This window comes from Mobula hypostoma, chromosome 3 (assembly GCF_963921235.1).
Source record: "Mobula hypostoma chromosome 3, sMobHyp1.1, whole genome shotgun sequence".
In the NCBI taxonomy this organism is placed as follows: domain Eukaryota; kingdom Metazoa; phylum Chordata; class Chondrichthyes; order Myliobatiformes; family Myliobatidae; genus Mobula; species Mobula hypostoma.
The window spans coordinates 214276295-214302647 of NC_086099.1; the positions used below are offsets into that span (position 1 = coordinate 214276295).

Sequence of the window (26353 nt, forward strand, 5' to 3'; positions counted from 1 at the left end):
TTTTAAGCTATGTTGTTTTTAAGCTATTCCTGTGTAGGAATATTTATGCTTGGGGTCATTGTCTTGCTGGAAAAAAAGCCACAGTTCTCTTGCAGACTGCATCAGAGTTCCTCCAGGATTTCCCTGTATTTTGCTGCATTCATTTTACCCTCTGTCTTCAAAAGTCTTCCAGGGCCTGCTGCAGTGAAGCTTCCCCACAGCATGATGTAGCCACCACCATACTTCACAGTAGGATGGTGTGTTTTTGATGATGCCAAATGTAGCGTTTAGCCTGATGGCCAAAAAGCTCAATTTTGGTTTCATCAGACCATGGAACTTTCTTCCAGCTGAGTCTCCCACATGCCTTCTGGCAAACTCTAGCTGAGATTTCATGGGAGATTTTTTTCAACAGTGGATTTCTCTTTGCCATTTTCTCATAAACCTGTGAAAGGTAAAATACTCATTACAGTTGTTGTATGCACAGTTTCTCCCATCTCAGCTACTGAAGTTTGTATCTCCAGAGTTGTCATAGGTTCTTGGTGGCCTCCCTCACTAGTCCCCTTCTTGCATGGTCACCCAGTATTTGAGGACAGCTTGCTCTAAGCAAACTTACAGCTGTGCCATATTCTTTCCATTTCTTGATGACTGACTTAACTGTACTCCAAGCAATATTCAGTGACTGGGAAATTTTCTTGTATCCATCTCCTGACTTGTGCTTTTCAATAACCTTTTTGCGGAGTTGCTTGGTGTGTTCTTTTGTCATCTTGGTGTATTTATGCCAGGATACTGGCCCATCAGCAGTTGGACCTTCCAGATACAGGTGTATGTAACAACTAAAACATGAAAACTTCCGGGGGGAGAGGAGGTGAATACTTTTTATAGGCACTGTACAATAGAATACAACAGATATTTTCTCAATATTGAAAACTGTCTGAATTGAATGAAGCTCTGAATTGAACTTAATTTTACATACACACACACAAACTACATGTGGATATATATATATTCTCCAAAAAAAACCACAATATATATCATACTTCATAACCTTGTGATGTCCTAAGCATATCAAAGCCAAAGAAATAATTTTGAAGTGACTGTGCTTTGAGGAATAAATGGCAATTATGCCTATAAACAATCTTAAACAGATACTTAAGTGAAATAAAAACAAAATAATGTAAATGTTTAGTAGACCCAGGTAGCATGGTGATCTAAAACTTAAAATGCAGGTTTGAAAAGGAGATAAATAGAAATCAGCTGAAATTGTGAAATACGCACTGGGTCTATTTAGGGTCTTTTCATGCCCTTGAAGAGGCAGAATCTTCATTTCAAAGTTTCATCCAGCATTTCCTTGTGACTTGTGCAGGCTTGGCTTGTGTGTTTAGCTTCATGAAAGAAGACTTGAACTTATGAGCTCTTGACTGAGAAACAGGGCAACCTTAATGTAGAGTAAAATCTATTATTTAAATAAAAACACATTTACTTCTGTCTCTTGAAGAAAGAAAAAAATAATTAACATTTAGAGGCACAGAAATGAGCATGTGCTGATGCAAATGCTCCTGTTTGTTTTGTATTAGGGAACTCAAAGTTCTCATTGTGATTGGCCTCTGCAATCAGCAAATCACACAAAAATAATTCCCATAATGTGGTGGCAGTGGATTTCCCATTCACTGCTTCCAGCCTCATAGTTCCCTTACCCGTTATTGCTTATTTCTACTTCTTGCCCAAGATCCACAAACCTGAGTCTCTGGTAGAACTATTATTTCAGCCTGTTCCTGCTCCAGGGAACTCATGTCTGCATACCTCAATTCCATTCTACCCCCTTGGTTCAGTCCCTTCCCACCTCTATCTTCACATGCTCTCGATCTCCTCAACAACTTTTCAGTTCCCTGGCCCTGACCACCTCATTTTCACCATGGATGTCCACTCCCTACACACTTTTATCCAAGAAGGCCATAAAGCTCATCGCCTTCTTTCTTGAGAAAAGACCTGGCAAGTTCTTTTCCACCACCATCTTCCTCTGTCTGGCAGAACTGTAGTTGAACTGATCTTAGCCCCAACAGTTTCTCCTTAGCCTCCTTCCACTTTCTTCGAACTTCAAAGGGTAGCCACAGTCAACTGCATGGACCTCAACTATGCTTGCCTTTTAATTTGCAACGTGGAACATTGCACGTTTCAAGTCTTCCCTGGTAATGCTCCCCAACACTTTTAACGCTACGTTGACAACTGCATTGGTGCTGCTTCGTGCACTCATTCTGAGCTTGTCTATTTCATCAACTTTGCACCCTGCCCTTAAATTCACTTGGTCCATTTCTGACACCTCTCCTTTCTTGATCTCTATGTCTCTGTCTGTCTACCGATTTCTTTTATAAACCTACCAATTCCCACGGTTATCTTGACGATACCTCTTCCCACCCTGTCTCCTGTAAAAATGCTATTCCCTTTCCTAGTTCTTTCATCTCTGCTGCATCTGTCTTAAGATCAGGCTTTCCATTCCAGGACATCAGAGATGTCTTCCTTCAAAGAACTGGATCCAACCCCCTGCATTTGACGTTGCCCTCACCTGCATTTCCTCTATTTCCTGGACATCTACACTCATAGAAACATAGAAAACATAGAAAAACCTGCAGCACAATACAGGCCCTTCGGCCCACAAAGTTGTGCTGAACATGTCCCTACCTTAGAAGTTACTAGGGTTACCCATAGCCCTCTATTTTTCTAAGCTCCTTGTGCCTATCCAAAAGTCTATTGTATCCACCTCCATCACCATTGCCGGCAGCCCATTCCACGCACTCACCATTCTCTGCGTTTTAAAAAAACTTACCCCTGACATCTCCTCTGTACCTACTCTGAAGCACCTTAAACCTGTGCCATCTTGTGGCAGCCATTTCAGCCCTGGGAAAAAGCCTCTGACTATCCACACAATCAATGCCTCTGATCATCTTATACACCTCTATCAGATCACCTCTCATCCTCCTTCGCTCCAAGGAGAAAAGGCCGAGTTTACTCAACCTGTCTTCATAAGGCATGCACCCCAATCCAGGCAACATCCTTGTAAATCTCCTCTGCACCCTTTCTATGGTTTCTACATCCTTCCTGTAGTGAGCTGAGCACAGTACTCCAAGTGGGGTCTGACTAGGGTCCTATATAGCTGCAACATACCTCTCTGCTCCTAAATTCAATTCCACAATGGATGAAGGCCAATACACCGTATGCCTTCTTATCCACAGAGTCAACCTGTGCAGCAGCTTTGAGTGTCCTGTGGACTCGGACCCCAAGATCCCTCTGATCCTCCACACTGCCAAGAGTCTTACCATTAATACTATATTCTACCATCATATTTGACCTACCAAAATGAACCACTTCACACTTAGCTGGGTTGAACTCCCATCTGCCACTTCTCAGTCCAGTTTTTCATCATGTCAGTGTCTCACCTCATCTTCCTACTGCCTTAACATGGATAGAGTTCCTCTTGTCCTCACCTACCACCCCATGTGCCTCTGCATCCAACACATCATTTTCTGTAACTTCCACAATATTCTACGGGATGCCATCACCAAACACATTTTTACCTCCCTCCTACTCTCTGTATTCTGTAAGGATTGTGTCTTCCATGATACATTCATACATTCATCACTCGCTGCTAATCTTCCTCACGGTAAGTATTCCTGCAAGCGACAGAAATTGTACACACACCAATTCGCTTCTATTCACAGCCCCAAACGTTCCTTACAGTTGAGGTAACACTTAACCTGCAAATCTGTTGGGGTTGTCTACTGTATCTGGTACTCCCAATGCAGCCTCTTATATATTGGTGAGTCCTGATGTAAATTAGGAGTCCACTTTGTTAAGCACCCTTGCTCCATTCCAGTGGCCAACCGTTTTTATTCCTATCCCCATACCCGTTCAGTAAAGTCGGTCCATGGCCGCCTCCTCTTCCCTGATGAGGTCAATTTCAAGGTGGAGGAGTAGCACCTTGTATTCCATCTGGGTAACCTCCAACTGATTGATGGCATGAACATTGATTTCTTCTGGTAATATTTTCCCCTCCCCCTTCCTTCTATTCCCTTGCTCTGGCCTCTTACCTCTCATCACCTATCTCCTCCCCCTAATGCCCTTCCTCCTTCTCTCTCTCCCATGATCTATTCTCCTGTTCTATCAAATTCCGCCTTTTCCACTTATCACCTCTCAGCTTTATTCATCCCCCCTTCCCCAACCATCTTGCTTCACCTGTCACCTTCTAACTTGCACTTAATCCCCTTCTGAGCAGAGAAGTTAAAAGAGATTTTCATAGCAGGTTTTTAGTTAACAGATTTGCAGATGCCTGGAACCTACCGCCAATAAGAGTGATGTAAGCAGATATAATAGGAGTATTTAAAATGTAGTTAGACACATTAAAAGGCAGGCAGTCGAGGGATAAAGACAATATGTCGTTTATTTTGGCATCACAAACATTGTTAGTGGAAGGGGCTGTACTCTTTTATGTTCCATGAAACTTCTAAAAAATTCTTACAGGGCAAACTGGATGGAGGAAGGATTCTCAGAGGAGACGAGATCATAATCTCAGAAAAAGAGTTAGGCAATTTAGGATGTGCTGTTAAGTTTCTTCATGTAAGTGGTAGTGAATCTTTTGTAATCCTCTACCTGGGTGAGCTGTGGTGGTGATGTCACCTGGATATTAAGGGAATCAAGGTATGTGGGGACGGATAGAAAATTGACCTTGAGGTGGAAGATCAGCCATGATCTTGAAGGGCCAAAGTTCCTGCTCTTTTTTTTTTGAATATTTACCACATCCAGCTTGACTGCTGTGAAATTACACAAGTGAATCAGGTAGGATTTTTGGCATCTAAAATTATATATTTTTTTCCTGTTTACCAGCTAGTAAATGAACAGAATGTGTTTTGAAAACAGTTTGATAGGCAACAGGTTAGAAGCATGACTGAGTATAGTTTGCCTCAAAGCAGATCATACAGAAAGCAAAATCTGTTTCCTCAGAAAAAGCAGATTTTTAATGAAGAATGGAGGAGACATCCGAAAACAGTTAATTTCTACCAATAAGATTAGTCATTTCTCTGTGTAAATAAGTTGTATGTAATCATTGGCTGTATTTTTCTAAAGTTGATCCCTTTTCACTTCAATATAGTTGTCCAGCTAGATTGATAATAAATCATCGCCAGTTTAGTTGAAAAAAATATTGTTAATATATGCAACCTGAAAACAGAATCAAATTGAAGACTTGTTTTATAATGTTATGCACCTCGGTGGGCTTCTGTTGCTTCTGCTTTCCTTTTTATTCCTTTGACAATGATTGTTTTCTGATTTTTTTTCTTCTCGTCTTTAATAGCTATTCTTTCATCCCTAAAGCTCCTATTCAATGGAACTGCCTAAATCTCTTGATTTCTTTTTTAAACCATCCTATAAATGCCTTTTAAAGGTTTCTCAGCTTTTATGGCTTTGTGATTTATCTCCTTTGCCCTCTTGTTCAGTGTAGATTATATTCCAGAATCTGTAATGCAGATAATAAATAGCATTGAAATTGTAAATGCGGGTCATGAAGCTAAGTTGGAAGATGCGTACAAAAGGAAATGAGTTTGGTAGCAAGTTAATGTCAGAGAAAATTTAAATTTGAGAGAAAGTAAAAACAACACATTATGGGTTTTAGTATTTGAGAAGTTGTAGAGAGATAGTCATAGAAGACTACAGCACAGGAACAAGCATTTCAGTCCATCTAGTCCATACTGATTTATTAATCTGCCTAGTCCCATCGACCTACACCCAGACCGTAGCCCTCTGTATCACTCCCACCAATTACATATGCAAATTTCTCAAATGTTGAAATGGAACCTGCATTGGCAGCTCGTTCCACACTCTCACCACCCTCTAAGTGAAGAAGCTCCCCCCCACTGAGTCTTTCTTTTTTTTTGCCATACCACAATCATATTGGGTCTTTGGGTGATTGTACTCTTTTTGTTTCCTGTTTTAATGTAAATACAAATTTTGTGTTAAAATCAAGTATGTAGTTTTTAAGAGTCTGGCTCAGAAATGATCATAAATCAAGTAATTTAGTTCACCCATTTTTCAATGTATTTTAAATTCCAAAAGAAAATTGCTTATAAATAAAAAAGTAAAGTGAAGCAGATGTAAAATCTTGCAGAATCTCCAGTATTCACTAATTTGTTTTTTTTGGAGTGTTAATGCATACAAGCCACTCTTTCCACACATCCAAGGACTGCTATTTGTTGTCAACATCACAATCTCTTACACAAATTCTGTCCAATGAAATTAATAGGGAAACACTTGCTGCATCCAATCTCAATTGTCACATAGTGTTTGCGCAGATTTCCACCCATAAATGCTGAGAAATTGCCTTAAATTATTATTCACATGGAGACAAATTCAGAACAATCAGCAAAACGATGACAGCAGGCCACAATGCAGGACTTGCATGCTCAGATCCAGAGTCAGATTTATTTATCACATGTACATTGAAACATACATGAAATGCATTGTTTACGTTCACAACCCACCCATGTAGAAATTATGAATTTACACAGTTACACTGGGAATTGTTGACAAAGTTGCAGGAAATAATGATATTTCCTTTTTTCCTCATTCAGTATTGGCCCAGCTGATTGACACATTTATAGAATCACAGTTTCAGATTAAACGGTTAAGGAAATGCTTTTACTGTTTGTTCTCATCTGCTGCCTTTGCCTGTACCTTAGATTGTTGGAGTTTTAAAAAAACCTGATTTTCTAGCTTTGGGTCTGGATAATTTCAGCTTCATTGCTCTGCTGACCTGATTCAGAAACAAATCTTAAAACAATGTAGTTGTGTATGCAAATATATCACTCTAATGTGCAATCTAATAGTTATTGCATGGTATTAAATTTGTATTTCAACTTGTTTATTATTTGAGCATCCATATCTTTTTTTCAGCATTGTGCATACTGTAAGCACCTTGGAGCCACCATCAAATGCTCAGAAGTGAATTGCAATCAGTTGTACCACTACCCATGTGCAGCTGGAGCTGGTACTTTTCAGGACTTTAGAACACTGACTCTGCTCTGTCCAGAACACATTGATCAAGCTCCTGAAAGATGTGAGTGCCACCAAATTCTACGTCCTCTTTCAGTGTGCTGTTTTCCAAACAAGGAACGTACTTGAAATACTTTTCTTCTTTAAGTATTATCTATTAGCGTAATGAAAATTGTGCACTTTGACAAGTTTGTATTTAATGCTTTGGATGAATTCTGTGCCAAGGACAGATGCAATAGGAAAATTAGGGTGTATCTGGGAGATGGGCAGTCATTCCTTTTTCTGGATGTCTTGTCTTTAGATATTTGCTAAATGTAGTAATTCATCCACAACAGAGTGGATGTAATTTAATGTTTCTGAACACAGTTCTGTCACCACTTCGGAGTATGTGAATGGGAATAAAAAATTAGAGCATTTTGGCATGGTAACTTATTTATGTTTAATGTTGCTGCCACCGTTTAATAATTCAGTTTAAATGCTGGTGGTGGTGGGGGGGGGGGGTACTATTATCCTATTAATTGCTCTGTCAAGGTTGATAATCTAAAATTAATTTTGTAGGCCTTCAAGAGCTTCTTCAATATACCGTCAGATGAGTATTTATTGGATTGTAGCAGTGGTTCAATAGGTAAACTTCCTACACCGCAGGTCAAGATTATGAATTCATGTCCCATTTAAAGCTGGAGTGAGAAAGTCTGGGCTGAAACTCCAGAGCTGTATCATTTAGGAAAAGTAAATCCGTGCTGGGAGTAAGAAAAGAGATTGCAGATGAGGAATTGCAGAGTTAACTTTAATAATCAGCCATGATCTTATTAAATAAGAGTGAGCTCAAAGTACACATGTTCTTCTTTTGCTCTGATTTATTATTCTTACAGCAGCATCCTCACAGGCATTTATCAAAACTTCATTCAGATTTAATACCCCAAACTCCCAAGAAGTATTAGTGGATCCGGTAATAGGCATAGAAACCTATATGATAATCATTTCTGGTCAGATCTTTCTGAATGGGAAATGATGAAGTTATGCAGCATCTCATGTATGCAGTCTAAGTTTCCCTGCTGCAAATGCATCTATGAAAAATGTAGTTTATTTTACCTCCAGATTATTTTTCCAGGGCTCTTGGAAACCAGTATTTAAGTTGGACCGATCTTTGTTAGTTTAATGACAAAGATCTGTCAACCAAGGTTGAAAGTGCCAGCTTCTGGTTTGACTTTCTAAGGGAGAAATTTGTCAGATGTTGAGTTCTGACCGTGTTGCTTCAATTAGAAGGATTTCAAACAAAATCATGAAAGTCCTTATCTGCGGGGGTAGACCATAACCTGTGACTGTCAAGTTATTACAATCCATTTTGTCTTTAAATAGCACTTGAATAATCTTTGCTAATTTTTATTTCTACAGCCAAGGAAGAATCAAACTGTGCTGTGTGTGATAGCCCAGGGGAACTTCTAGATCAGCTTTTCTGCACTAGCTGTGGACAGCATTACCATGGAGCGTGCCTAGACATTGCTGTGACCCCTTTGAAACGGGCTGGGTGGCAGTGCCCAGAGTGCAAAATCTGCCAGACCTGCAGGTAAATTCTGTGTTTGAGACTTCACTTTTACGCAGTGCAAAGTTTTTGGGAATAAAATGGTAGTACTACTTTAGTGCAACATAAATCATGTTATAAATTATGTAATTATGGTAATTGAAATATATCTTGGAACAAGGGAGCCAGCCAGTCTGTTTCAGATAAGGTACTCTAAATATAGTGAAATGCAAGGAATTTCTTTTAAAGCCTTGCATGAAAAAAATAATCTTACTGGCATCCTTATTTTTAATGCTTTAGTGAAATATGTTATATTTCTTTTGCAATATAAAATTAAGTTTACTTAAACCTTCATTAAGCCATCAATATTGAATATAAATATTTGAGATCCCAATCTTGTACAATAACCTTTCACCTGGCACCTTGTTGGATGCCTTTTGGAAATATAAATCCCTCCATCTAGTTGTTTTTCCCCCATATCCACCCTCAAATAATTTCAATATGTTTGTAAGAAGGCACTTCCCTTTCATAAAACTATGTGGTCTCTGATTGGTTACCTTATGTATTTCTAGAAGTTCATCTGTTGTCTCCCAAATTATGGATTTCAGCACTTTGCTGACTGTCCTGTAGATTGCTTCTCTTTTTTTTTCCTTTTTTGAATTGTGGCTTTACATTTTCAGTGTCCAATCAATGTATCAACTGTGCCTACAGACACCTCCTTAAGATCCTAGGATTTAGACTTTCAGGACTTTAGAATTTATCAGCCTTTAACTCTACATATTTGCATAATTATTTTTTCTCTAGTCATGAATATGGTTCAGAGTTCCTTCTGGCCTATATGTTACTCTTTGATTATCTATTATTTTGATGGATTCTGCTGTGACGAACAATCCAAATTTGAGGTCTGCCATTTCTCTATTATCCCTTCTTTAAAGCTTAGGTGCAGTGATTTGTTTATATACGCATGGTTGTTTTCACTGAAGAGTACTTGTCTTGGAGTTCAAATGAAAATCATTAATATTGCTCTGACTTTGATTTATTCAAGTGTAGAATTGTATATTTGTGATAGCTTTTAAATAAAGGCATGAGTCCAAGGTATTAGGGTTAATGTCTTGTAATGTCTTGTTAATTTCAGGTATTTAAAAATTTTGGATGCAGTATTGATACTTGTGTAGCTTATTAAAGGGTAGCAAAGAGAACAGCATGGAAGGAGGCCATTGACCGACTTAGATCATGCTGCCTTTAGGGAAGAACAAATTCAGCTGGTCTCTCCTCATCCTCCCCAGCCCCTCACAATCTCTAAATCTTTGTTATAGTTCTGCAAATTTTTTATATTGAAAATTAAATACACATCAGTTCTTTGGTTGCAAAATACTTCTCATATTTGCTGATACTAGCAACACAAAGGCCAAGCAGCTTGTGAGATAGTATTGGGTGTTAGAAAGAGGCCATTGGCCAATCTAGATCATGCTGGGTCTAGGCAAGGACAAATCCAGCTGGTCTCTCCTTATCTCCCCCGCCGCCCCAACAATCTCACAAATGGATAGCAAATGTAGATCCAGTTCCAGTTCTAGTTATAATTATGAGTACAATCTTTTTAAGAAACTCATATGGAACTTAAAGAAATTTGCAGATCTTGAAACTGCAAACAGTATTAGAGTGCACAGTGAATATTCAGAACATTTGGTTTGGCCTGCATCATCCCTTGTATGGTTTTAAAGACCACACACAGCTTGCTGCAAATCTTAATGAAAGAAACCTCTGATTTTACAAAATAAATTATTTAATTTTATCATTTTATATCCTTTCAGATGTCCAGGTGATGACAGCAAAATGTTGGTTTGTGACATATGTGACAAAGGCTATCATACATTTTGTCTCCAACCGGCAATGGAGTCGATACCAACAAATGGCTGGAGGTGTAAAGTGAGTGATAATTTCAACCTGTTAACATTTCTCTTCCAGTTGGTTTTTTAACATTACAGCTAACATGAAATTTGATTTTTGCATACTTCAGAATATCATAGTAATTTCTACATTCTTACATAAGGGAATCTCTTCCTACAGTCATCTATCTCTTTTACAGTCAAAATGATGGTGTTTGACTGTGCCCCATTGTATATTGATCTTATCCCACTCATGGGATGAATTTTAGTAACCCTACCCTCTCCCCTCCACCTTGTATCTGCAGGAAACCATTTATTATAGAATGGGAAACTAATATCTTAAATATTAGCGATGTTCAACCATTAACATTGGTCTTAACCATCAGCAATGTTTGAAAGCCACCTAGGTAAGTACAAGCAACAGGAATTCTGCAGATGCTGGAAATTCAAGCAACATACATCAAAGTTGCTGGTGAACGCAGCAGGCCAAGCAGCATCTATAGGAAGAGGCGCAGTCGACGTTTCAGGCCGAGACCCTTCGTCAGGAGTCCTGACGAAGGGTCTCGGCCTGAAACGTCGACTGCGCCTCTTCCTATAGATGCTGCTTGGCCTGCTGCGTTCACCAGCAACTTTGATGTATGTTGTTAGGTAAGTACAAGGATAGAGGTCATGGAGGTTTATGGGCCAAGAGTGGGCAGATGGAACTAGCTCGCTGGGCAACACAGTTGGCATCACACACAAAATGCTGGAGGAACTCCACAGGCCAGGCAGCATGTATGGAAAAAGTACAGTTGACGTTTTGGGTTGAGACCTTTCAACAGGAAGGATCCTGAATGTAACCTGACATTCTTGGCCCGAAATGGTGACTACTTTTTTCCATAGGTGCTGTCTGGCCAGCTGTGTTCCTCCAGCATTTTGTGTGTGTTGCTTGGATTTCCCGCATCTGCAGACTTTCTCTTGTTTGTGATTGGAACACAGTTGGCATGGGCTAGTTTGGCTTGAGGGACCTGCTTCAGTGCTCTGTAATTCTGATTTTAAGTACACTGCTGCTGACCATGAGCTGAACCAACTGAAGGTAGCATCGTCCTTGTTAAAAGTATATAAATTGAGTTCTTGAAGTGAATCTGAAGCCTGAACCAGGAGGAATAGTCTCTTGCAGATGAGTTTCCAGATGTCATAAAAATTGGTAATGTTACTGATAATGATGAAAGGTGATCTTAAGCTACAGGAAGATATTGATGGTAAATGAAGAGATAATAATGACAGGTGGAATTTAATCCTGTGATGATATAAGAGGAAGATTTAAGGTAAGGAATAGGATGTTAGAGATGATCTGAGATAAGTCTGTTTTGCTAATCCAGAGGGTGGTTCAAATGTAGACTGCACTGGTAGAGAGGTCAAAGATTTTCATGACATTTACTACATATTTAGACAAGGCATGCGAGGTTCTAGACCAAGTACTGGATAAAGGGTGTATATTGGTGCTAACTTGATAGTGTGGATATTGTGAACTCAAGAACCTATTTTTGTGCTGTATAACTCTTCTTACATCGGCTGCAAATGTCAGGTTATATACAGGACTGTAAAAGCCTCAAGAAAGGTTGTTTCTTAAACAAAAATGTTCATTTCCATGTGAACTTGGAGATGCAGGACTGCTTTTCCCACTCCAACCACCATCACCTCAGATTCTTCCAACTTTTTTAATGTCTATATTCTCTTGTCTTAATTTTCCTCTATCTAAAGATATTCAGGTGTTGATGGCCTTCAGCTGGCCTTCAACAGCAGTCACCTGCGTTTGAATTTTACAGCCTGGGTGTTGCCAATGACATGCTGTTTATTTTGATTGCAAATTTGGCCATCTGCATTCAAACTAGGCTCAGTTTATAAAAATCAGCTGGAGCTTCTTTGCTGCTGCAATTTGATGGTAACTTGTTAGTATTTTTTTTCCAACCCATGAATAACCTTCTTTGTATGACTTCATTATTCCTATGTGGCTTTGTTTATTATTTTCACCTCTTCTGAGGTTCAGTATTCTCAAATCAATGGAAAATTAAATACTTACTCTATAAAAGTGCGAACACTGTCGAATAATGCTTAATGATGAATGATGATGTTTGGGGCAATAAAGGGCATTTCCTGCTTGTATTCAGTTTTTGAGATTTCCTTTGCCTTTTTCCTCCCTCCCACCTCACTTCTCTTCTGTTGACTGAGATTTATTTAGGTAAGGCACATGAGCTCAGCCTAGGTTAGTGCATGGAACTACAATGCTTTGGCCGTTGCAGAGGTTTGGTAGAGAGAAGGTGAGGACTAGCAGCTCAACATTCCAAGGTTTAGATGTTTACTGCATGGTAGTAAGAGAGTTGAGAGGTGGGGAGCTGCATTACTAATCAGGGAGAATGAGGAGTCTTCACAACAGATTTATGAAGCAATTTTTTACATGGAGATATAGGTGCCTTTGTTGCATTGCCATGGGAGATGGTGGATGCAGATATGGTAGGAACATTTAGGTAGCATTTAGACATGCACTTGAACAGGTAGAGGCAAGAAGGGTATAGATCATGTTCAGGCAGGTTGGATTACATAAAGTGAAGTCATAGTTAGCGTAAACATGGTGGGCTGAAGGGCTAGTTTCTGTACAGTACTGTTCAATATTCTATGTATTAAAGGTGTAATAATTCAAATTCAATACCAGACAATTGTCTGGAGTTTGAGCTTAGCCATGTTATTATTGAAGTTCATGCATGAAAATGTGTTACTTATGAAAATTAATAATGAAGAAGATGTGAATGGTCAAAAATGTGCCATCAGACTTTTTCATAGGAAGCAATTTATTCAAGTAAAGCAGGAAAGACTGAGAAATTTTGCAGAAATATATGTGGTGGTCTCAATTTATTCTTTTGACATCAAAACTGTTTAAACTTGGCCTCTTCCTTGTGTTTTGAAAATACAGTTTTAAGTTTGGATTCCTTTTGATCCTATTTATTTATCTTGCTGCCTGCAATTGCTTTTTGGCTTTTAGTTTTTCCGAAGGTGTGACTCGTAGTTTATATTAATGGCAAAGGTAATTAATTCCTCCACTGATATTTCTGTATTCTTTAAGGCAAAAACAGGTGGCGCCCATTTAATTATATTTAATGGTCATTTAGCCAAGAATGCTGACCGTATTAGGAATTATTGGTTTGAAGTCATTTCTCCACTATTGCAATTAGACTAATTTAACAAACCTTACAATGACACTTTATTAGCCTCTTAAAAATTAAGCACCATGGGAAATTACAGCTTTCAAAACACTGGATTCTTTCTCTTGCTGTAAGGTGTATGTAATCAGAACAGAGAAGCAACAAAAGAGAGAATTTTGCTTGGTTCGTAGAATATTTTAAATTGTTTCCTGCATTAGATCTTGGGTATTGAAATCTTAAGACGTGCTAATATTGTATGCTGTAGGTATACCTTTAGTCTGAACTGGCCTTCCTTTCATGTCTCCTGCTCGTGTCTCTGTCAGTGTTATTTTTTCCTCCAATTTTCAGGTACAATGCTTCAGTAATAGTTTTTGGCATATGCTGCAAACACAGGAGCACCTGTCAATCACTGCAGCATCACACCAGCGAGCCTTGTCCCCAGAAGCAATGTGAGTTTGTGCCTGCAGTTCCCCATATAGCCCTCTGAAATGTGCCTCCTGTCAGCCATAGGTCTGAAGCATGCTGTACAAGTAAAGCTTTATTGAGTTAGCAATATGACTTGGGTTTAAGTCTGCATCACATAATTGGTTATGATTTGGTAAATTCATGCTAAGTGTCAGTCTGACCCATAACTGTCAACGTATGACTGATATGAAAATATACTTCGATGCAGTGGACATATGAAGGGAGAACAGGGAAGTGGTACATTTGTGAAATTGGAGAGTCAGAACCATAGCCTGTACCTTGACACTGAGCATTTGATGCCTGGATTGGGTTTTAAAGAAAGACATCAATTTTTAGCACTGATTATATGAGTACAAATATTCACATTGCCATCCTACAGAAAAAATAAAATTGCATGAAATTGTTCATTAGTCATCAAATCTTCAAGCTTTGCACCTGATTTAGTAATGAACTGCACCTCGCACAGCAAGTGGTACCCATTACATTCATTGGACCAATACCGACTTCCCAGTAGGTTGCAATGATCTAAGACTAGATCTCAGAAGGGATCTTCAGGATGAGATGGAAAGACCAAAATGTGTTTCTTCATTGCATGTTCTCTTTACTTCCATTATTGTCCAGATTTTATGCAACCTCTGGACTTCAATCCAGTTTAGGTTCTAAAGTTGCAAACTAGCTCCAAGACAAACCTCGTTCCCAACTATTTCTCACAATGGCTTTGGTAATTGCCCACTATGAAGACTTGATTTGCCTATCTTGACATTCCTCAGATTTTTTATCTAACACACCTCAAATGTAACGTGGGAATGAATATCTGAATCTTTTCTGTTCACAAGACAGCAGATTTACCATAGGGAGTTATGTGTATGACAATGGTATAAGTGAACATGCTGCTATAGCCTGATTTCTGTGCACGTGAGAATTCATCATAGATGTTTCTTACCAAAAAAATGCTTGAAAATATAAGTCGGCCTTCTGAGGTTGCATATCTCAACATACACAGTAGCAGAAATCACTATAAGAAATACAATGGATTAGGCAGCATCTGTAAAGAAAAATAATGTCTCTACTCTTTGCAGACGCTGACTGCTTTGTTTACTTATAATTTGCCGTTTTTATTTCAGATTTCTAGTTTTTTCTATTTTGTTTCATTATTTATAAACCACCCTGTGAGATTGGGCCACTTTGAGGTTATCTGTATTTTGTGTTGCATTTCCCTGGTGTAAAATGTTTAATGTCCACTATTTTACATTAGAATTGCAGGGTATGTGTTGACTGTGGCACACGGACCAGCTCTCATTGGCACCACAACTGTTCACTTTGTGCTGGTTGTTATCAGCAACAAGACCACAGCTTCTACTGTCCACTCTGTGGCAAAATCTGCCATCAAGACCCCCAAAAGGATGCACTGCATTGTCAGATATGCAAAAGGTAAGATTATTTACAGCTTCAAAAATTGGCCCACAGCACAAGTAAAGCTTTGATTATTTCTATTCCCTTCTTAAGTACCTGGAATACTTAATCAATCAGTATTGAAAATTTACTGGCAAGCTAGTAATTCTAAATGGACATGTTTTGTATTTCATATTTATTCTAGAATAGCACAGCCCTTTATTGCAGGGTGAGATGCTACAGTACGTCCTAGTCATAGTCATACTTTATTGATCCCGAGGGAAATTGGTTTTCGTTACAGTTGCACCATAAATAAATAGTAATAAAACCCAATATGTAAATTATGCCAGGAAATAAGTCCAGGACCAGCCTATTGGCTCAGGGTGTCTGACCCTCCAAGGGAGGAGTTGTAAAGTTTGATGGCCACAGGCAGGAATGACTTCCTATGACGCTCAGTGTTTCATCTCGGTGGAATGAGTCTCTGGCTGAATGTACTCCTGTGCCCAACCAGTACATTATGTAGTGGATGGGAGACATTGACCAAGATGGCATGCAACTTGGACAGCATCCTCTTTTCAGACACCACCATCAGAGAGTCCAGTTCCATCCCCACAACATCACTGGCCTTACGAATGAGTTTGTTGATCCTCTTGGTGTCTGCTACCCTCAGCCTGCTCCCCCAGCACACAACAGGTAGGGGTGCTCAGAAAGCACCTTAATCTTGGCACAAAGTTATATTTGACAATTTTGTGACAGCTCAGGTTTTCTAAATTTGTTAATTAGATTCTGGTCCATTACCTGTATTAAGAGGAAGGATGAAATACATTTTTTTTAAACCTGGGGAAGGCAGAAATTAAATATTGTTCTCTAAAATATTTTTCTCCCCCCCAAATATCTGCCTTATGCTTTAATGCACCAATGTCATATTGTTTCAGGCCTAAATTGCATAGTTAAATGGAGTTTATTCTTTTGCTATCCAGAAACATCAACCATGAAAACTTCACTCTGTTGGGCCGGCTGGTGGCACAATGACATCAGCACCGGACTCTGGAACGGAGGTTCCTGGGTTCGAACCCATGTCAGATCCGCTCCCGAGTACGCTTTCCATCAGTGCCGGGTTGAGTGTCGAGATCGCAACTCGAACTCGTAAAATAAGGGGAAAAATACTGCGAAATGTCTGTGTGAGGAGTGGCCCGCCACACAGTCTCTCTCTTGCGCCACGCCTTGTAAAGGCATGAAAAAGTCATCGTCCTGCCAATATCGCGCACGCACGGACACACACGCCAAAAAAAAAGGAAACTTCACTCTGTTAAAACCAATTACAGAAATGTTCTGATTAACCCACAGATAACTTACCACCTGATAATGTTCACATTACGCTACACTCTAGTTCAAACATGACCTTATTTTGTGTTGTATCAGAAAAGTATCTGGCAGTCCTCCATTTCTGACTTGCAGGGTCTGTGCTCACTTGGGTATTTTTGTTTTCTTTTTCTCCATTCACTTGATTTTCTCTTTCCTGTAGAGCATGTGTTTTCTTTGCAAGTAACCATTTCTGCATTGTAAATGAGTTGCCTTGCCCACTATATAGAAATACCTGCTGTCTGGATCCATAAAGGCAGATGTCATGCTTTTATTGGTTTGTTGAACCATGATTAATGTCTCTGCTCTTTGGAAATTCCAGTAATGAAGATTAACATTGAACTAATAGGATGGGGAAATCTTGATTGGTGATTAGCCATTAATTCTTCATGAGCATATTATGCTCCTGGGGGCACTCAGAGCTATGATGCCATGATGTTAGGAGAATGTTCTCGTCATTAGAACTGAGCATTGTCTCGGCATAACTCACTGAAATACCAGGCAATTAAGGTTTTATTCCATTTGGAAAGGGGTCTAATTCTGTCATTTGACGACAGGTATTTCACCTCGTTATTGAACAGTTTTCAACAGCACTGGATGCATTTGGTGATCAGCAAATGAAGAGTATTTTAGGGATGTTCTTGCCTTTCCTGAAGGGATTATTTCATCATAAGGAAGGAAAACTCAAATTATTGGGCCACATCTACTATTTTTTGGATCTGCATCATACTTAATTTGATCATTTATCATGAACATTCATTTGATAACGTGGCCTTGGAAACTGATTGTGGTTGTATGATAGTAGGTAGCTTGGAAAATGTAAATTGAGAAGAAGTTATATTCCTTCTTTTCACTCTCCAATAAGATAATATATTAAGTGCTATTTTCAGGTTATAATTCATTAAGTGATATAATAGCCAAAGTTCTGATATATATGATATATCAGAGTTCTATATATATGATATATAGCCAGAGTTCTGCCAGTACTGTTGATGTCTAAAGTAAACCAAAATAATGCTTTTGTTTTTCTTGATTCTAGTTGAAGTTTCTTGTTAATGATGTGATTAAAGCACACCAGTTATCAGCATTTTAACAAAGTATGCATTAAAGTCTGTTAATGTTCTTCATTTGTAACAGACTGTTGAGCAATGAATTTATGACTCGTCGTTTAGGATTGGAATTGATTAGAAATTCACAGCTAACTACACTGATGTAAATGTGCCAGCTTGTTTTTCTTTGGAATATCTTGAATAATCCTTTCCTTGCCTATACCTTTCATTTTATTGAAGTTTCTTCCCTAGTTATTCCCTGTCTCACTCCTTTCCTTGGAATGGTTTGAACCTATGCAGAGAGAGTTCTGCGATGCCTTATAATGAAAGACGTAAACAAAACATATGTGGCTCAACATTGAAAGATGGCAGAATGGTTGACAGGGAAATGTGAGAATGAAGCTTTCTTGATGTGTATGGTGTGGCCACATGGACACACCCAATAAAATTGATGGGAAGGAAAATAGAAATCCTTGCTGTTTTCTGCTTGTAAACTAACGGATTTTAGGGTCTGGCTGAAGGGTCTTGACCCTAAAACATCAACTGTACTTGTTTCCATAGATGCTACCTGGCCTGCTGAGTTCCTCCAGTATTTTGTGAGTTTTTAGAGTAATTGTAATGCTGTTCTCATGCACCATCTGAGAGTTTATCCAGAAGAGCAGTTCAGGGGTTGAATCTTCAGCTATTATCATTCACCTGCCACAGCAAGGGCATAGATTCACTGTTGTAACCACTATTCCAGCTAAGTTGCATGGGTGCGCAATCCTGCAGTAACTGAAGTGTTCCTGTGCACGGCGCTTTGTTGCTGCGCACCTGAAATTTTCTTTTATATGATGTTAATATAATGAACTACAGGGTATTTCAAAATTATGTTTTCATGAATATAATGCATAAATTTTCTAAATAATAAACTTACCACAACCTTTACGTTGAAGCATTTTAGAACTTTAACCTATTTACATAAATGTCTGTGCTTCCAGTATCAACAGTTACAAATTATAACAATAAACACAGAATGGAAATGGTAGCTCCTTGTTAATAAACTATCACCCTCTGAATGCCGATGCCATCTAGTCAAGACATTTTATTTTTGCCGTTGTGCCTGTCATTTGCTTTGACTGCCCGACATCATTTACTTGTGATGTGAGCTGTGGTTTGTGTTTGATTGATGTGTATATTTACAAAAAAAAATTAAAGCCACACAGTTTTCAGGCCATGTAAAAAAAAATTCTGCAATGATTGATCTGCACAACTGTATATAACAAAAAATGAGGAAAAGTTGGTTGTTGCTGTGTCCTTCACACTCTGTGTGGTCATTCAAAAAAGTTAACTGTGATTTCTGTCTGGTCTTCAGGTGGATTCACATAGAATGTGACAAATCTTTGGAAAATAATGAAGTAAAAGAGTGCTACATCTGTACAATGTGTAAAGAAACAGAAGGTACAGAAGAAAATGTTCAGTCCTCCGATAATGGGATTGTTGACTGTATCCTACAAACTGAAGCAGGTAAGGACATTAAAAACGTTTAATAAGTACATTTAAAATGAAAGTTGAATGTCTTACAGTTGAGACATGAGGTAAATTATTTCTGATGTTGGTTGAAGTGTCGCATGCATGTTTATGGTGTTAGCAATGTTTTTCAGGAAGCTAGAGTGCTTGCATAGAACATTCAAGATTGTTCAATGTCATTTCCAGTACACAAGTATAAAGGAGAACAAGATAATTGTTACTCCAGATCAGATGCAGCACAATAAAAAAACAATAAGATAAAGAACACAATAATAAAAGAAATGCAAAAAATATAAATATACAAGGTAGCTTATATGCATTGTTTGTATGCCCATAAAGTGATGCTAGGCACAGGAGTGTCTGTATATAAGGTGATTCTGATGGGAAATGATGAAGTAGTAGTTGGGAGGGGTGTAGTGGGATAAATAAGTGGGTGGAGGTGTTGATCAACCTTATTGCTTGATGGAAGTAACTGATTTTGAGTTTGGTGGTGCTGGCATGGATGCTACATAGTCATCTCCCGGATGGTAGTGGGACAATCATGAATAGGGTGGACGGGATCCTTAATGTTACTAGCCCTTTTCTGGCACTTTCTGTGTATGTCTTTGATGGGTGGTAGGCTGGTGGTGGTCACTCATTGGGCAGTTTTGACTACCTGTCGTAGAGCCCACTTGTCCACCACTGTGCAGTTTCTGCACCAAGCAGTGATGCAGAATGTTAGGATGCTTTCTGCTGCACATTTGTAGAAGGATGTGTAATACAAATGTATTGTTAGATTAAATTTGATTATAAAATTTGGCTTGTATATAGTACATTCCAAACTTTATTAGGATCACAGTCTTATTTCATTCTTCTGTCCTTGAATTTCTCCTCTCTACCCAATCCTTATTCCATAATAAGGGAGAAGTGTAAAAATAGCAGATGCAGGAAGATTATCAAACATCCATTTTCACGTGAATCTCTGTAAATGCTAGTTGGAATCAGTTTTGTCATACGCATGTCTGACAGCTAGTGGATGACTGCAGTTGGTAAGATTAGTGAGTCATTTTAAAGGGAACACTAAAAGCACATACTTTCTAGACATGAATTGCTATCAACCGAGCAAAGCTCCAGCCTTCGTGAATTTGAGTGACAATACTGATGGACCATCAGCTTCCCTAAGTAGATTAATGGATCTTGTGTTTTTTTTCTAATGTCCTGATGAAGGGTCTTGGCCCAAAACATCAACGGTGATTCTTCCTATAGATGCTGTCTGACCTGCTGCGTTCCACCAGCATTTTGTGTGTGCTACTGGAAAGATATGTTTTACTTTCTTGGTCTTAGTGAGGACTCTAGCAGCAGTGTTCTGAATAAGCTGCAGCTGTCTGAGGGATTTTTTTTTTTTACAGAGATATGTGAAAACACCACTACAGTAGTCAAGCCTACTAAAAATAAATTCATGGACAAGTTTTTCTAGATCTTGCGGAGACAGAAGTTCCTTAACTCTTGCTATATTTTTAAGATAGTAGTAGGCTAAATTTGTCATTGTCTTAATGTTTTAATGTTTCAATGTTTCTGGCTTGGTTTGTGGTCTGTAATGACAGATTCTAAATGAGTGCTGACTTTTAATTTTTTTGGCATTTAAAACAATTATTTCAGTTTTCTCTTTGTTTAATTTTCAGGAAATTTTGGCTCATCCAATCAGTGATTTGTTCAATACAGTTTTTTAGTGATTGTATGGGACCACAGTCACTTGATGCCACTGTTATATAAATCTGAGGGGCGTCCATTTAAAACAGAGTTGCAGAGTAATTTCTTTAGCCAGAGCATGGTGAATTTGTGGAATTTGTACCACGAACAGCTGTAGAGGCCAGATTGTCAAGTATACTTAAGGTGGAGATTGATAGGTTCTCGATTGGCCACGGCATCAAATGTTAAGGGGAGAAGGCCAAGGAGTGGGCCTGAAGGAGGTTAAAAAAAAACAACTAGCCATAATTAAATGGCGGAGCAGACTCAATGGGCCTCATTTTTTAATGCATGCATTTCTAAATGACAATAAACGAGTACTGAGTGTCCTCATAATCTAATCTAATTTTGCTCCTATGTCTTATGGTTTTCTTTGGGACTGGAAAAGAAGGGGGAAGATGCCAGAATAAAAAAGTGGGGGTAGGAGAAGGAGGATAGCTAGAAGATGATACGTGAAACCTGGTGATTGAGAAAGGAAAAGGACTGCAAAAGAAGGATTCTGATAGGAAAGGAGAGTGAACCATAGGGGAAAGGGAAAAAAGAGGGGCACTGGGTGAGGTTATATGCAGGTGAGGAGAAGAGTTAAGAGGCCAGAGAGGGGAATAGAAGAAAAGGGAAGGGGCAGGGAAAAGAAAAAAAAGAGCAAAAATATTGGAAGGAGAAATCAGTGTTCATGCCATCAGGTTGGAGGCTACCTAGATGGAAAATGAGGTATTGCTCCTCCACCCTGACTGTGGACATCGTGGCAGAAGAGGCCATAGACTGTCATGTTAGAATGGGAATGGGGAGAGGAATTAAAATGGTTAGTCACCAGAAAATTCCACCTTTGAATGGAGTGCAAGTGCTCGACAAAGCAGTTACCCAGTTTACGTTGTGTCTCACCAATGTAGAGGAGGTCACGTCAGGAGTTCCAGATACAATAGATGACCCCGGTGGATTCCCAGAAGAAGTGTTGCTTCACCTGGAAGGACTGTTTGGAGCCCTAAATGGAAATGATGGTAGAGGTGAATGGGCAGGTGTAGCATTTCTATTGCTTGCAGGGATGTGTGCCAAGAGGGAGATTAGCAGGGAGGGTTGAATGGACAACAGAATCACAAGATCCTTGCGGAAAATGGAGAATTGGGAAGGGGTGATGGAGTAAAGATGTGTTTGGTAGTAAGATCCCATTGAAGACAGCAGAAGTTGTGTAGAATTATATGTTGGATGGGCTGGTAGGTGAGGACAAGAGGAACTCTATCCCTGTTAAGACTGTGGGAAGAAGCAGTGAGCGCAGATGTGCGCAAAATGGAGGAGATGCAGATGAGGGCAGCATAAGTGGTGGAGGAAAGGAAACTCCGTCCTTTGAAGAATGAGGACATCTCTGATGTCCTGGAAAGGAAAGCCTCATCCTGAGAACAGATGTGGCGGAGATGAAGGAACTGAGAAAATGGAATAACATTTTTACAGAAGATGGGAAGAGATATAGTCAAGATAGATGTGGGTTTATAAAAGATGTTGGCAGGCACTTTGTCTCCAGTTGGAGACAGGGAGATCAGGAAAGGGGAGAGGTGTCAGAAATGGACCGAGTGAATTAAGGGCAGGGTGGAAGCTGGAGGTAGAGTTGATGAAATTGATGAGCTCAGTATGGGTGCATGAAGCAGCACTGAAGTCGTCATCAGTGTAGTGCAGAAAGTGTTTGGGAGCATGCCTTAGTGTATTATGCCTAAACCAAAGGAAAGGAGGCTGGCTTGTGATGGGAAACACTATGATATATGAACAATGAGTAGGAGAAGATGGAGATATAACTGTCCTCTGTGAGGATAAGAACAGTAGCTTGAATGCCGAAAGTGTCTAGGAGATGGATGAGGAAGAATGAAGGGTTTGCATTAGTTGTAGAGGGTTTAACCACTCAGAAGTTCTGTAACAGTTTTAAGAATCCCACCATAGTATGTGTCTGGTTCCTGGGCAAGAAAGATCTTAAACTAGGTAAGAAGGATATTGGAATATAATATTTACTTGGCCATTCTAAGATCAAGAGCAAGAAAGAACGGAGAAGAGAAAAACTGAAATGCTACAAATGCTGGAAACCTGAAATAAAAACAGAAAATGTTGGATATTCTCAGCAGGTCAGGCAGCAACTGCACTGAGAGAAAATGAGTTGAAGTTGAAGTCAGGTGAAACGTGCTTTCTAAGGGTGTTGATTTATTGTCAGTAATGTTAATATTAGAAAGAAAATAGTAAGAATAGAGATGAATAAAAAGAAACAGAACTTTTGGTAGCAGAACACAGCATTTTTCCTGAAGTATTCTGTGACTGTGGAGAGGAAAACTTGAGTTGGTGCTAAGGTCATCAACTTGAAATCAACTTGAATCAACTTGAATCTGGCATAGATATCTGAACTTTCTATTTAGTGTCAAGTCTTGAAGACTCCAATTGTCTCAACAAATGATGTTGTGCTTCATATACTGTGTTCAGTGCTTCTGGTGTGGCCTGTATATCAGTGAGACCCGAAGTTGATTGGGAGACCGCTTTGCTGAGCACTTATGCTCCATACACCAGAAAAAGCGGCATCTCCCAGCAGCCACCCATTTTAATTCCACTTCCCATTCCTTTCCTATATGTCCATCCATGGCTGCCTCCACTGTCGTGTTGAGGCCACACTTAGGTTGGAGGAATAACACCTTATGTTCCATTTGTGTAGCCTCCAACCTGATGGCATGAACATCAACTTCAGGTAGTGCCCCCTCCCACCATTTTCCTTCCTCTTTTCCCTCTCTCACCTTATCTTCTTGCTCACCCATTGCCTCCCTCTAGGGCTCCTCCCCCCTTTTCTTTCTTCCATGGCCTTCTGTCTCTTTCACGAATCAACTTCCCAGCTCCTTACTTCATCCTTCCCCCTCCAGATTTCACCTATCACCTTATGTTTTTCTCTCTTCTCCTACACCTTTTAAACCTGCTCCTTAGCTTTTTTTTTCCTCCAGTCCTGCCGAAGGTTTTCAGCCTGAAACGTCAACTATATTCTTTTCCTAGATGCTGCCTGCAGCATTTTGTGTGTGTTGCTTGGATTTCCAGCATCTGCAGATTTTCTCTTGTTTGTGATGAATTTAATAGGGATAGTTGATGTGTCTGTCTGTAGGGAAGGCCCTGTCTCACATTTGATTTGCTTTTTTTTTAGAAAAAAATAATGAAAATGATTGAAGTACATTAGATAGAGCATGGATATTGTCTGCATAGGCTTCAGTAAAGTGTATGATGAGATCCGTTATGGTAGGCTGGTCCAGAAAATTAAGTTAGATGAAACTCAAGGTGAATTTGAAAATTGGATTCAAAATTAGCTTGGTTGTAGAAGACAGCAAGGTGGTGAAGTGTTTGTCATATACATTAACAATTTGCATGCATAAATGGTGGTCTGATTAGTGATGATGTCATGAAAATTGGTGGAGATGTGGATTATGAGGAATGTTATCAAAAACACAGCAAGCTATAGATCAGTTAGAAATTTTGGCAGCAAATTGGCAGATGGAGTTTAATCTGAGTGAAACCCCCTTTCTTCCCAGGCATCTCAGGAAACGGCTTGTTAGCCCTCACTGGCACTCTTCCAGTTCTGTGCCAAAAAACCCACCTTTCACCGGCCTCGTGCATCTAGGGTGTACACATTTCGGTCCTGCTAAATCCATGACATTGGGATGTCTCGTCTACCCAAGTCCTGGTTGTGTGAATGCTGTGTGACTTGCTGCCCTGTTACAGCTCGTTGCAGGAATTAACAGATCGCACGGGGCGTACAATTAAAAGTATATGTATGAATATTAACATAACTAAAGAGTTAGCAGAGAAAAAAAGAAACAAAAAAAGGGCCCAGTATAATTAAACAATCAAATCAACACAGGTTGGAGCTCAAATCTTTCAAAAGTCATATTCACCAATCCTCAGTAGAATCCCTCACCTTGCTCCATCGAATCATGGTCCCCTCTGGATTGAATTCTACAACTGGTTCTCTCCAGCATCTTCTCTCTTCACCTTCTGCCGAACAAAGCCAAAGACTCCCACCATTGTCAGGCACAAGAAAAACCCGCTCCCCCAGCCTTCTCTCCTGATTGAATGGCCCACATTCCTAAGCACCCCTTATCTCTAACAATAACCCAAACACTGTTAGCAATGAAATCTTTACCAGGGCATTACATGAGAAAGTGTGAAGTAATGATTTTCAGAAGGTAATGTGCAAGAGGGAAATACTCAGTAAATGGCAGTACCTTTGAGAGCATTGATTTACAAAGGGGTCTTGGGATGCAAGTCCATAGCTCCCTGAAAGTGACAATGCAAGTAGATAAGGTGGTAAAAATTCCATTTGGAAAGCTTCATAGGTTAGGGCTGTGAATATAAAAGTTAGCAAGTCATGTTGTAGTTATGTATAACTATGGTCATAATTGGATTATTGTGTGTGGTTTTGGTTGCTATACGATCAATAGGAAATGGAGGCTTTGGAGAGGGTGCAGAAGAGATTCATCAGAATGTTGTCTTGATTAGAGTGTGATAGTTATAAGGAGAGGTTGGCATCTGAGTCATACAGTAGATTGAATCTTTTCCCTAGGATGGAAATGTTAAATAGCAGGAGACATAGTCTTAGCAAAGAGGGGGAATGTTGAAAGATCTTTGAGGCAGGTTTTGTGCACAAAAAGTAGGTGCCTGCCATGTGCTGCCAGGGAAGGTGGAAGAAGCCGATAGAATAACAATGTTTAAGAGATAGTTAGATGAGACGTGTGAACAGTTCGGGGAATAGAGGAATATAGATCATGTTGCAAGTAGATGGATTAGTTTAGATTGGCATCATAGTTAGTGCAGATATTATTGTTTCTGTGTGTACTGTTCTATTATGCTATATAAAGAAAGGAATTATAAGCAGCACAGAATGACAGAACAAGGTGGAACACTTCCAATTTTTATATTTTTATTTGTGATGGTACGTTGCATATTTCTGTTTTAGCTTCCACACTGGTCTGTGCTTTTCTTCAGCAAGGTCAATCTAAAGTCTAAATCCTGCTATTAATTATATAACCCAGTTCTCCTTGTCTCAGAAAAGGTTTGTCCTTTGTATAGTCTTATTTGGTACTGGCAATTTCAACCACTTAATGTGCCAAGTAAAATGAATAAAGGAAATTTGAAATAATAGGTTTTAGTGTCGTATAGTGTATATTACTGCTAGAACAAAATCATATTAAATTAAATGTTGGCATGGACATGCTGGGCAGATGGTCTTTTTCAGTGCTGTATAGC

At 39.3% G+C, this 26353-nt stretch overlaps 1 protein-coding gene across 10 annotated transcripts in view; it reads left to right on the forward strand.

The window, feature by feature from the left end:
• The window catches only part of kmt2ca (lysine (K)-specific methyltransferase 2Ca), a 491834-nt gene that overhangs the window by 244422 nt on the left and 221059 nt on the right, over positions 1-26353 (forward strand). For all 10 annotated transcript variants that reach the window (XM_063044443.1, XM_063044442.1, XM_063044440.1 and 7 more), the window contains 5 exons: positions 6916-7078; positions 8410-8581; positions 10348-10462; positions 15322-15497; positions 19224-19375. In XM_063044443.1, the coding sequence (XP_062900513.1) occupies positions 6916-7078; positions 8410-8581; positions 10348-10462; positions 15322-15497; positions 19224-19375 (778 nt within the window). The remainder of the gene's footprint in view (positions 1-6915; positions 7079-8409; positions 8582-10347; positions 10463-15321; positions 15498-19223; positions 19376-26353) is intronic.